This window comes from Lissotriton vulgaris, chromosome 1_1 (assembly GCF_964263255.1).
Source record: "Lissotriton vulgaris chromosome 1_1, aLisVul1.2, whole genome shotgun sequence".
NCBI classification, from domain to species: domain Eukaryota; kingdom Metazoa; phylum Chordata; class Amphibia; order Caudata; family Salamandridae; genus Lissotriton; species Lissotriton vulgaris.
The window spans coordinates 315,055,743-315,068,300 of NC_141685.1; the positions used below are offsets into that span (position 1 = coordinate 315,055,743).

Genomic DNA, 12,558 nt, shown 5'->3' on the forward strand with positions numbered 1-12,558 from the left:
TAGGTCCAGATCTCTGTACCGGGGTGAATGTATGACATTGTTCTGCATTCTGTCCATCAACTGTTGTTTTTGCATTTGTCACCCCGAGTGGGATGGGTATGCTCAGACGTGAGTCCCATGCTCTCCACACCACTGGAGTCAAGCTATCCTGGCTGAAGACGGCTGATAGCCAGAAACCAGTCCTAGGATGCTTGATTCCGGTCCAGGAAAGACATGGCTTGGCAGTACGGGCTTGACTGTTCCCATGAGGCACAGGGTCAAGGCTGATTTGATATGGCCATGTCTTAACTGGGGTGGTGTGGAGTGCACAAAAACGATGGATTTAGGCCCAGATCTCTTTACTGGGGTGAATGTATGACATTGTTCTGCATTCTGTCCATCAACTGTTGTTTTTGCATTTGTCACCCCGAGTGGGATGGGTATGCTCCGACGTGAGTCTCATGCTCTCCACACCACTGGAGTCAAGCTATCCTGGCTGAAGACGGCTGATAGCCAGAAACCGGTCTTAGGATGCTTGATTCCGGTCCAGGAAAGACATGGCTTGGCAGTTTGGGATGGACTGTTCCCATGAGGCACCGGGTCAAGGCTGATTTGCATATGGCCATGTCTGAACTGCGGTGGTGTGGAGTGCAAAAAAACGATGGATTTAGGCCCAGATCTCTGTACTGGGGTGAATGTATGACATTGTTCTGCTTTCTGTCCATCAACTGTTGTTATTGCAAAATACATTATATGACAAGAAGGCTACATGAGAGAGACTTAAGTAGTAAGTGACAGAAGCACAACATTTTGTAAAATAGCCAACATTTTGAGGACTTTCATAGCGGAGATGAGAGAGTGTGTGTGTGTGTGATTTTTGTCAGTGTGTGCATGCAAAAATCCCAGGTGAAATCCAGTACGCACCTCACCATACCTAACTGAAAGCACCTGACCCAATTAGTCCTCAGAAAATACATTTATTAGGGGGGCGTAACACCCCAAACAACCCTCCACCACCGAAGCTACGCCCCTGGCCCTCTGGCCGAACTGGTACTGCTACACTGACCATGTTTATGGGCATGTCATTGGTTAATCCAGCTTGGTTATCGTGAGATGAAAATTTTTCCAGGGATCCAAGTCCCATCATCCTCTTTTTTCCTGTGGCAGCTGGACATTGGCGTGGACACCACTATTAAAAGACCAGAATTGGTGAGAAACTTTACAGAATCAGGTGCCCAATGTTTTCTTAGGCTGGGAAGTACCTCTAAATTGACCACCCCAGGAACCGAAAGATTGAGTTGGTGCCATCCTTAAAACATAGGCTGGGAAACCATTTCCACCAATTCTTTTTTAGGAAAAGGGTTGGCAGAAATCAGATGTTTGTGATAAGTTGTGTTTTGGATGTCAGGTCTAACAGAGATTTATACATTTTGATGTCATTGTTGAATGTGAATCCTGCTTTGTGGAGATTTCATCCTATGGGCCATGAAGGACAGCTTGGCTTGGGGTGCACTCAGTGTCATCACACCAGCAGTGGGAGCATTGTAGGATGCTGACAAGTGTGATGACTGTGGGGTATTTGGAGGCCACATGATGGTGAATAGGTTGTCTCACAGCTTGCATCAGGAGAGCTTGAAATGGCCTAACAGATATGTTACTGGAAGTAACTGAATGGGCATTACACAGTGATATAATATAAATACATCTGGTGATCATGGTTTGGCATAGGGTAACAAGGGCCATGTGTGGCTATTCTAGCCGACTACTGGTCACTTGTGGCATTTTCCAACACTAGCCACCCTTAATAGTTTTATGGAATGGAGAATCCTTACTTTTTCAGCTTGTGAAATGTAACGGGTTTATTGGTCATGCACATATTTCTTCCTTTTTTTGCTTACAACATGAAGGGGATCTGAGTCATGTAAAGATGCAGGATTGCTTCTAATTGCGCCCTATGTCTTTCCTTCGTCATTGTTTACCTCTATTCAAACGTACTTGTACACATTAGCTCTCGATTTGCATTTTTTGTTATTAAATGAAACACGGTTTGGGACCAGCTTTTTGATTTATATGTGGTTCCTTTTTCTTGTCCTTTAGGGTTATGACAGTGCTTCTGGCCTTTTACAATTGCACGATGTTCTGGACCAAGAGGACTGTGTGCTCATCCAGGTTTTGAAGAAGCAGGGAGGCATTCCCTTTGTGAAGACTAATATCCCACAGGCGTTGTTTAGGTAATTATGTGCTTTTAAGTCATATGGCTTTTTTTTTTAAGAATGAAGAAATAAGTGTGGCAGGTCCAACTGTTCATGCTTTGCATTCCTTTATTGAAGCTGGATGCTGAAAGAACATGACTGGGAAATAGTATTTTTAAATTGTGGTGTTACACAGGAGGAGCGAAAGGATAAACAGCAGCAAGAATTTAAAGTCATATATTGAAGTTCTAATCTAAATGTCATGTGAAGGGCAGACCAAATACCTTTACTAAGAAATGCTTCTTTAGTGAGTTCCTGTACTGTAAAAGCTTGTCTTCTGAACATAGGAATAAAGAAAGCAAGTTACAAAATTAGGAGCACTGACACATTATCAGCCACCAATATTGTGTTTCTTGTAGGGTGAACATCAAAATGTTTTGTGCAGCCATCCTTAGGCATCTGGTCAGTTGATAGGGCAGAAGCACCTATGAAGATTAGTCTGGTGATGGACCATTGAGAGCCTGGTGTGCAAAGCATAATCCATGGAAGACAGTCCGTTGTTTTACTGGGATAAAGTGAAGCATCATCAGAGAGGCTAGTGATATGATGTGTGCATTCCAGTCTGTAGAGAAGTTGAGTGACAGCATTGCTTTGGACTCTATTTATAGTATTATCAGAGAGAATAGTGTATGTAACATTACAGTAACACTTTCCAAAGAGGGCAGATTTGTGTCAGGGGTTTAGTAACTGATCCTGCCAATGACCCAGAGTGCCCAACCATCTTAAAGTATTCAGGACTTGACATATCACAGTTTCAAACTGTAGAATCAAAGGGAACTGGAAAACAAGGGGAGGGAAGTTAGTGAGCACATGTGCTGCTGGTAGGCAAAGAAGACTTCAATATCAATCATGGAAAAGCGTAAACTAACTGCCAAAAGAGTCAAATGGAGTGGCACTCACCACCTGAAGTAATGCAGGTATCGTTTAATGCCAAGTCACTTTCGATGCAAGTCTATGAGTAACATAAATAGAGTTCACAGTAGAAATAAAAAAAAACCATCATAGCGAAAACAAACAAAACAATAAAAGTGCACAACGGAGACTAGGCTAGTTAGAAAGTTCAGAATTAGTCTGGTCACAAACTATAATCTAGGAAACTTAACCAAAATATACACTAGTCAGGCAGCGTGCCAATATAATCCACACTGAATGAGGCTGTACTTACGGTAACTCACAATACATGGCTGCCATATTGGTTTAGGTAACTAAACCTTATGAATTATTGTATTGCCCATCAAAGCATGAAGCGTACCATAGGAAAACATTGTGAGCCCATAGTCTCCTGCTACCCTGATCATCTCCAGACCATAACAAGCCCTCTGGTGACGTGTTATGGCGGAATTGCATGGTAAGTGTGCCATATCCGAAATTACTTTTAGGTTTTCACTAACCTGTGAGCCTGTGTTTGGGAATATCCAGAAGTCCAGACATGCTGCTGAGCCTATCACCCGGGGGAAGGCATGTCAGCATGTGTAGGTTGTCTAAAATGTTTTTAGATACATTATTCAGCTGGCGGATCATTGAGACATTGATGTTATTATTAATGTGCAGGTTACAAATACTTTGATCTGGATGTGGATCATCCAGGTCAAGAAGGAGAATCTTGATCTTGGAGGAGTTGAGACAAAGGGTATTTTAATGTGTACATGTGAATTTATTTGTCATCTGCATACATTAAATTCAGAAGGGGGTGCCCACGACCTAAGGGGGACACCCCATCAAGTACGGCCCTCTCTGGCAAACCTGCTGGTTTATTTTAAGGACTCTCACCCACTGTGTTTTCACTCTAGTGGCGTGCTTCATCAGCTAGTCCTCACCACCTATATTCTAAACATATCTGGGGGGCTCAACCTTTGGGATTCCAAGGGAGCTCTTTTAGTCTCGCCTATTTTTAGGAATAGGGAACCTGCATATTAAAATTGTCTCAGGTTGCCCTTGTAATTGTTTTGTTATCCATATGCCCAAGACCCAGCAAGTGCAGCAGAGTCTTTAATTTAACATGATATTCGGGTCAAGAACAAATCCAACATTAGGACGCTGAGGGGGTGTTTATCTGGTTTGTGAGCATGCACATTTCTGAATCCTGCTCCAAAGTAGGAAAAAGATTAGTAAAGGACTCAAAGAAAACTACAACTAAATATCTGCAAAAGCCTGGCCCTAAAGCTTTATTAAATGTTCTGTACTGCTGTAGGGCACATATCTGGATTTGGGGAAGTAGGTTGTATCTAGTCTAGGTAGACTTGTCAAGAGTCATAGTTAATGAAGGGCTTGGCAAGTGTCCTCTGTGTCAGTGGAAGGATAGAGTGAGGTCTTTCTGTGGGAGAGCAAGGTTTCTGTACTCTCTGAGGACCCATGGGAAAGATGAATTCTTCTTGGTTGGATTATCTTATCTCATGCCTCAGACTCCATTTATTCTCTTGAAAAGAGATACATTTCTTGTGACTGCTTCTTCATCTCTGATATTACCCACAGGTGAGGTTCGTAAGGAATTCTGAATTTACTCCCAAATACCTCTTCTACTTTGATATCAGATAATCAAACATGATGACTGGGCATAGCTAGGTCATTTTTGCTTCCTAGACTTTGTTAAGAGACTTTGTGAAGTGCCTTCATCATTAGGTAGTTTCAGAGTCCAGAACTACTAATATAATTTCGAAACCTAAAGTACATTTTGATTTATAAAATGATACCAGAATGGAAAAAATAATTCACTTACCGGAAACATCTAAAGATGACAAAGTCAGCCCCCTTGCCCTGCACACGAATTGTTCGCCTACAAATATCACAGGTGCTTATTAATATGTTTAATCATTCCTTGTCTCATTATTCTAAAACGTTATGGTGCTTTATATGTTGAAACTCAGAACATGTATATGATCCAATTTTTACTCTTGATAATGTTTATTTTTCATCTCATTTTCCTGTACTTCAAATATACTGTTCTCTGATACTAATTGTGACTATTTTGTAGTGCCAATAAAGAAAGCCCCCCCCCCCCCAAAAAAAATCAAGACAGCAGAAATGAAGATAAGGACTTTTAAAGTTGTAAGTAAAAAAGCACCACCATCAGCAAAGCACCATCTGAAGATATCTGGTCCTGCAAGTTCATGCCGACCACGATGGAGTGCAGTCCGGGCGCGGACTGAGTTTAGCCTGCTGGGAGTTGTACCTTATATCCTTGGTGCGAGGTCTGCACGGCAGTGCTTTGCAAGGCTTCTTAGTGCTCTGCGTTGGTTCCAAAGAAGCTCTGAGCTGTGTGATGAGGCTTTGCAGGGCTTGGTGTCGCTCTGTATTAGTTGCGATAAAGCTTTCAGCTCTGCGGTGAGGTTTTGAAGGACTTAAAGGCGCTCGATGCCAGTTCCGTTGAAGATCTTAGCTCTATGCCAAGGCTTTACCTTGGGTCCGATGAGCTCCATCAGCTGTGCATTGAGGCTTTGCTGGGCTTCTCTACACTTTGTGCCAGAATCTTCAGTTAGGCAAGAAGGAGTTCTCTCTGATGCCAGCCAAGGGTCCAGGCCTTGGGCCACATCTTTTTCGGATCAGGACTCACTCCGGCAGAGACCAGTTGCAGGGCTCAGGCTGGTGGACTTGCAGGTCCAGAAATGCCCTGTTGCAGCAGGTCAGCTGGGAAATTGAACAGAAGCCTCTGAAGCTTGTTGTGTTCCTGAAAGCCGAAACCGGTCCTAGGATGCTTGTCTGCATTCCAGGGAGGACCTGGCCTGGCAGTTCCGGCTGGACTGTTCCCTCTGGGCACAGGGTCAAGACTTATTTGCATATGGCTGGGTCCTAACTGGAATGGCATGATGATCAAAAAACCGATGGATTTAGGCCCCAATCTCTGTACTGGGGTGAATGTATGACATTGTTCTGCATTCTGTCGATCAATTGCTCTTTTTTTTTTTCAAAACCGTTTTTATTAAGATCGCAGAGATAGACATACACAGTACTCCGAACCCCGGAGGGGCTGTGACAACAATCATGTTTCAGATGGTGCGATACATTGTAAGTGACAAACCCCTACCCTCCACCCCCCCCCCAACTTCCCAACCCTCCCCTCCCCCCTTCCTGCATCACGATTCCTCTCCGACACTGTTTAAGGTAAGTATCAATTGTCCGTAGAAATACCCTTGTCTCAACATGCCCATTACAACTGCCCATCCTCGCCTCTGGACGGTGACGGAGGCTCCAGCCACATTCCCCTGTAGTCTGCCCATCGCTTCCATATTTTATAGTGTTTTGTGGGGCAGCCTCATGCCTCAAACACCGGCCTCTCCAGTCCCATGCAAAAGTCCAGACCCTTCTTCCACCCGACCACTTTGGGAGCCCTGGGATCCTTCCAGGCCTGCGCTATATCCTGTTTAGCCAGAGTCAGCCCTAGCAACAGCAAGTGCCTCTTGTAGATGTTACCGCCCACCCCTTCTAGCACATGGAGCAGGCCCAGTTTCGCCGTACGGGGGAGTTCCCACCCCAGCACCTCCGACAGACAGTCCCATACACCTTTCCAAAATCTCGCCAGGACACTACATTTCCACACTGTATGTAAAAGGGTGCCTAACTCATGACCACATCGCAAGCACTCCGGGGACTCAAACAGGCCAGCCCTCCACAATCTCTCTCTGCTATAATAGGCACGGTGCAAGTATTTGAATTGAATGAGGCGTAAGCGGACCGCTATCGCCGCCCCCCCCCCGGGGGACTCGAGAGCCTCCCGCCAATCCTCCTCCACCAGCTCTCCCACATCTTGCACCCAGCGGTCTCTCAGGGGCTGTAAGTCCGAAGAACAATGTGTCACTAATGTTTGGTAAATTTTGGAAATCTTTTTGTCTTCAAGGTCCCCCATAAATACCTTCGCCTCTATCGGGCTGAATTCAGGCAGCGTATCCAAGCCCACAAGCGCAGGTGCCAGCGCGTGCCTAAATTGTAAGTATCGAAAAAACTGCGTGCGGGGCATGTCAAATTCTGCGCTAAGGTCCTGAAAGGATTTGAGTGTGGTGCCCCTTAGGACCAGGCCCAATGTGGAGATTCCTACCATATCCCAGCCCCTAAAACCCGGGAGGGATATCAGGGCTGGTAGGCGCCCGTTATGCCAGAGTGGGGTTTCCCCTGTCAATGTTCCCCACCATCCCATACGACGCAAAGACTGTCGCCAAATCTGAAAGACAACTTGTGTTGCCCGAGGCAATCCTTGCTGCAGCTGCGCCGAGTACAAGACCGTGTGTAGGGAGTCTGGTTCCATTAGGTACCTTTCCAGGGCGTATGCCGGATCCTCTCTGCCACTGTACCACCAGTCATTTAGAACTACCAAATGTGATGCTTGGTAGTACCATAGAAGGTCCGAGGTCGCTAGTCCCCCACAATATGTGGACAGAAAGCAGGTCCGCAGAGCTACCCGCGACGCGCCTCCGGCCCACAGAAATCGACCAAGCACCGAGTTGACCATTCGGAACCATTGTGGCGGCACTGGGAACGGGTGATTTTGTAGATGGTACAGCAGGCGGGGAAGCGCCACCATTTTAAAAATGGCGGATCTACCATATATGTTGAGGGGCATGCGGGATCAGCACTTCATTTCCTGTTGCTCTCTGTCCCACACGGGAACGACATTGCGCTCCCAGGCTATTGTCGGCATGGTCGTCAGGAACACTCCCAGATATTCAAGACCCCCGATCGCTCGTTGCAGTGGCGAGGCCCACGGTCCGACCTCAAAGAGGTCTCCCAAGATCCAAATAGTGGATTTCTGTGGTTTCAGGCAGAGGCCCGAGACTTCGCCGAAGATTTTCATAATGTCCAGAACCCGCGGCCCGGACCTATTCACATCCGTGAGGAAGAATAGGACATCGTCCGCATATAATGCGATCCTGTCCAACGGTCCCGCCTGCCACTCAAAGCCTTTCAGCTGTGCATCACTCTGAACCCATGCAGCCAGCGGCTCCATGGCTAGAGCGAATAAATAAGGCGAGAGGGGGCACCCCTGCCGAGGGCCTCGTCCCATCGGGAAGGCCGGCGATACTTCCCCCGCCACCCTCACCGAGGCCCTCAGACCGGTATACAACAGTCGGGCATAGGACATAAAGTGAGGCCCCAGATTGAGGCGCGGAAGGAGGGCGAATAAGTAGGTCCAACTCAAAGAATCAAAGGCCCTGTCAATATCTGCCAGTAAAAGTGCCGCTCGGTCTCCGGTCCTACTCATCGCCTACACCGCCACGTGGGCGCGTCGAATATTATGCCGCGTCGCTCGGCGGGGCATGAATCCGGCTTGATCCGGGTGGACCAAGTCCGATATGTAAGGGAGAAGGCGATTCGCAAGCGCCTTTGCAAGGATTTTGGCCTCGGTGTTTAGAAGAGAAATTGGCCTACAGGACTCGTGACGGTCCGGTGGTCGGCCGGGTTTGCAAAATACTACAATTTCAGCATGTCTCCAGTCTGCCGGCAGAAGGCCCTCCTCCCTCGCCGCCTCCAGGGCAGCCTTGTAATGTGGCCCCAGTTGGAGGTGGTAGCGCCTGAAGAATTCGCCTGGGAAACCGTTGGGCCCAGGGGCCTTACTCGCATTGAGCACCCCCAATGCCGTGCCCAATTCCTCAGCTGATAGCGGGGCCTCAAGGCGCTCGCGCACATCGTCCGGAAGCGCTCGGGGAGGGAGATCAGTTATAAATTTATCAATATCTAGCGCTGAGAGAGAGTCCCGCGGGGCGCACTGCACCGCAAAGTAGCCGGCGGAGCTGTCCACTAGCTCCCTTGGAGCAGAAATGGAGGCCCCGGCGGCATCTCTGAGGCCCGGCAGTTCCTGTGTCTGGAACACCTTTTGGCAAAGTCTACGGAGCATCGTACTGGATTTGTCGCCCCATTGATAAATCCTACTTCTGGTCGCCAGCCAGATCTGCCGGGCTTAGTCCAACTGGAGGGAGGTATACGATTGCTGCTCCAACAAGAGCTGCCCCATATCTTCAGGGCAACCCGCCACCCCACATTGAGTCTCCAGCCGCTCCACCTCCGCTGCGGGCCGCACCAGTTCTGCCTGTCGCCCGCGCCGCGCTGCCGCGCACCATGCAATATCTACCCCGAGCAACGTGGGTTTCAGGGCCTCCCAAGTTGTCCGTGCGTCAGACACCGTGCCTAGATTGCCATCCCAGTACTGGGCGATGGCCACCTCCATGTGCTGTTGATACGCCTCCTGCTGCAGATGCCAGGTGTAGAGGCGCCACCTAAACGGCCGTCTCCCTTTACCTAGGGCAACCTCTACCACCACTGGGGAGTGGTCCGAAAGTCCCCGCGGTAGGATAGTCGCCGAGACCACCCTGGGGGCGACAACACTGGGAACAAAAATGTAGTCTAGTCTCGAGAACGATCGGTGGACCGTCGAGACGTATGTGTACTCCCGCTCATGTGTATGCAAGTATCGCCACGTGTCCACCCAATTCAGACCATTCACCATATCATTCAATTTTGTGGGGGTATCAACAATGGGGTCACCCCTGAATCTGAGACGGTCGATCCAACACTGCATGACATCATTCCAGTCCCCGCCTATGACCGCTAGACCCTCCGGGATCTCAGCCCACACTGTGAAGAGTTTTTCAATCAGGGCCCATTGCAATGGGGGCGGAGCATATACGCTCCCAAAAATGACCGACTCTGAGCCCATCGTCCCATGTACAAAGACATAGCGGCCCTGGGGGTCTATCCAGTGTTTAGAATGTGTAAAAGCCAGTCTGCGGTGCAACAGCAGTGCCACCCCCAGAGATCCCCTCCCAAAGCACGCTTGGTAGACGTGATCATTGCCATATCTCTGTAGGCTCAGCGCTTTATTACCCATCAGGTGTGTTTCTTGCAGCATCAAGACATCCACTTTCTCCCTCTTCCCCTGTCGCAGCACTGCACCTCTTTTAATCTTGTCGAGCATACCCCGCACATTCCAACTCATCACCTTCATGAGGGCGCCAATACGCGCCCGCCCAGGAGTTTCAGCCCCCATCTAAGGCAGGTGGATTCGTATGGCAAATGATGGGCACAGCAGGCGTAGAGACCACAACAGCATCTTTCGAGACATTTGCGTGCAGAACAACACCCCCTCCCCCCACCCCCAGGACCCAACCACCCCTCCTCGCCATCCCCCCTCACACCAACAGTGATCAACTTCCCCAAACTCCCCCCCCCACCCCCACCCCATACCTCAAGGAACGATGAAGTACCTGTCGCGGTGTAGCCTGACTTCTGCCCCCAATATGAGACAGACCGTCCACCCCACCAATGGATCCCCATAGCTACCCTTAACCCACTAACAACTAAACTCAACAGAGGGGTCAAGTCCGCCCTCCCTATGCCGTCCCCCCACCCGGGTCCCAAAACCACAAAGTTACTTGTATAGGTGAATTCTTATGATGCAGTCCGTCATGGCTGTCCAAGTCTGGGAGAAGCAAATCAACCTCCCTGAATCCTGAGTGAGCAACTATCAATCACTGCGACATCTAAGAGGCTGGATCTTGAGAGTTCGGGGCCCCAGTAGTTTCGGCCGCCCCATTCTCCGGAGAAGAGTTCTTCTTTGAGCGGGACCTCCAGTTGCTTCTGCTGCATGACCGTCGCGGGGTCCGAGGGGGCCCAGTAGTGGAGGAGTCCGAATCACGACCCGGGGGTGTGTGCACCCTAATACGGACCGTCTCGTCCGTCCAGGCAAAGACCTCCTCCGGGGTGTTAAAGAATACAGTCTTGGACTGGAACACCACCCTCAGTCTGGCCGGATAGAGCAATGCATATTGAATTTTCAGGCCCGCAGTTTCGCCTTGGCCTCAGTGAAGGATTAGCGCTGCCTTTGCACCAATTTAGTGTAGTCTGGAAAAATCAGGATTTTATGATTGTCAAACAGCAGAGGTTCCTTCGCCCGGGCCTGTCGCAGGATTGTGTCACGGTCGTGATAGTTGAGGAGTTTGGCTATCACAGGGCTAGGTCGTTCCCCAACCGGCGGCTTCTGGGTCAGCGCCCTCTCGATAATAAAGCATCGCGATAGGGACTCCGGAGGAATCCAACTTTCCAGCCAAGTGGTCAGGTAGGCTTCCATGTCGCCCTTTTCACAATCCTCTGGAAATCCCACAAAACGTAGGTTGTTCCTCCGGGCCCGCCCCTCTGCATCCTCTGCCCGCAGGGCTAGGCCCCTCCGGGCACCCTCCAGATTCGCCACCTTCTTCTTAAGAGTCGCGACGTCATCCTCCACTCCAGTAATCCTCGTTTCGGCTTCGGTTATGCGGGCCACAGCGTTGCGCAGGTCCTGGCGCAGTAGAGTACATCTGCTCCGACCGCCCCAATTTACGCGTCCAGCATGTCCCAGGACTGCGTGATCGCCGCCAGGAGGGCGGCATTATCGGGGACAGACGCCGGTGGACCCCCAGCCGCACCGGCACCCCCGGGCGGCCCCGTAAACCTATCGATAGTGCCCTGCTTCGAGGTGTTTCCGCTGTTGCCGCCTCTAGTCCTAGTTGTAGGTAGACACAGTGAGCAGGTCCGGGGCGCAACCAAAAGTACTATCGGGGTGCAGGTGACCTTCCCCCAGGTCGAGTCGCGCTGCCACCTAAGATGCCGCACTCCTGCGCTCCAGCTGCACATCCACGGGGTCTCTCCTCACCCCGGAAACCAGTAGACGGGCACTGCCAGGGCCCGGGCAAATCACTTCACAGGGCACACTCCAAGGGGCCCACCACCACCAGGACACAAGCCCCCACCATCTGGACAGGCCGCAGGATGGAGACCCCCGTGGGATCGACTCTCCGCAGCAGTTGTGTTGCTGACCGCAGCTGCTTGTGGTCACCGCTGCACAAAAGGGCCTGCCCTGGCCCACTAGAGTCCCAAAGTCAGACAAGGAGGGGTCCCAGCACACCACGGGGGAAGCGTCTGACAGTGCGTCCCAGTCCAGAAGTCACACCCCCCCCCCCAGACAGCACCAGGATCCGCTGCCCGGGCGTTACCGAAGGAGGGGGGGAAATGTACAACGCCAGCAGGGGGGTGTTTCCCGCCACACAAAGCGGCCGCCGCCGCCAGTCCGCCGCAGCCTCTTGGGGGCCCATCCAGCTGCCGATTGAACTCCTCACTCGGCCGGCGCTTCAGAGCGGAGCACCCGGCAGCCAACCCACCAGCCTCCTCACCGGATCTCTCAGTGTTCCACCGCTCCCAGGGCTTCCAGGGTCACAACAATTGGGGACCGGCCATAGCTCTGGCAGCGCGCCGGCTATGTCGCACTTCCGGTCCGCCACCGCCAATCGAGGATCCCGGCGTCACTCGCGGCAGTAGGCCGCACGGCTCCGGGGGCCCGAGGTGCCGCCCAGCAGTCCGGCTCGTCTCC

At 50.5% G+C, this 12,558-nt stretch overlaps 1 protein-coding gene across 1 annotated transcript in view; it reads left to right on the forward strand.

The window, feature by feature from the left end:
- The window catches only part of LOC147747110 (vitamin D3 hydroxylase-associated protein-like), a 394,497-nt gene that overhangs the window by 173,919 nt on the left and 208,020 nt on the right, over positions 1-12,558 (forward strand). Inside the window, exon 4 of the mRNA XM_086952361.1 lies at positions 2,077-2,210. Within this exon, the coding sequence (XP_086808487.1) occupies positions 2,077-2,210 (134 nt within the window). The remainder of the gene's footprint in view (positions 1-2,076; positions 2,211-12,558) is intronic.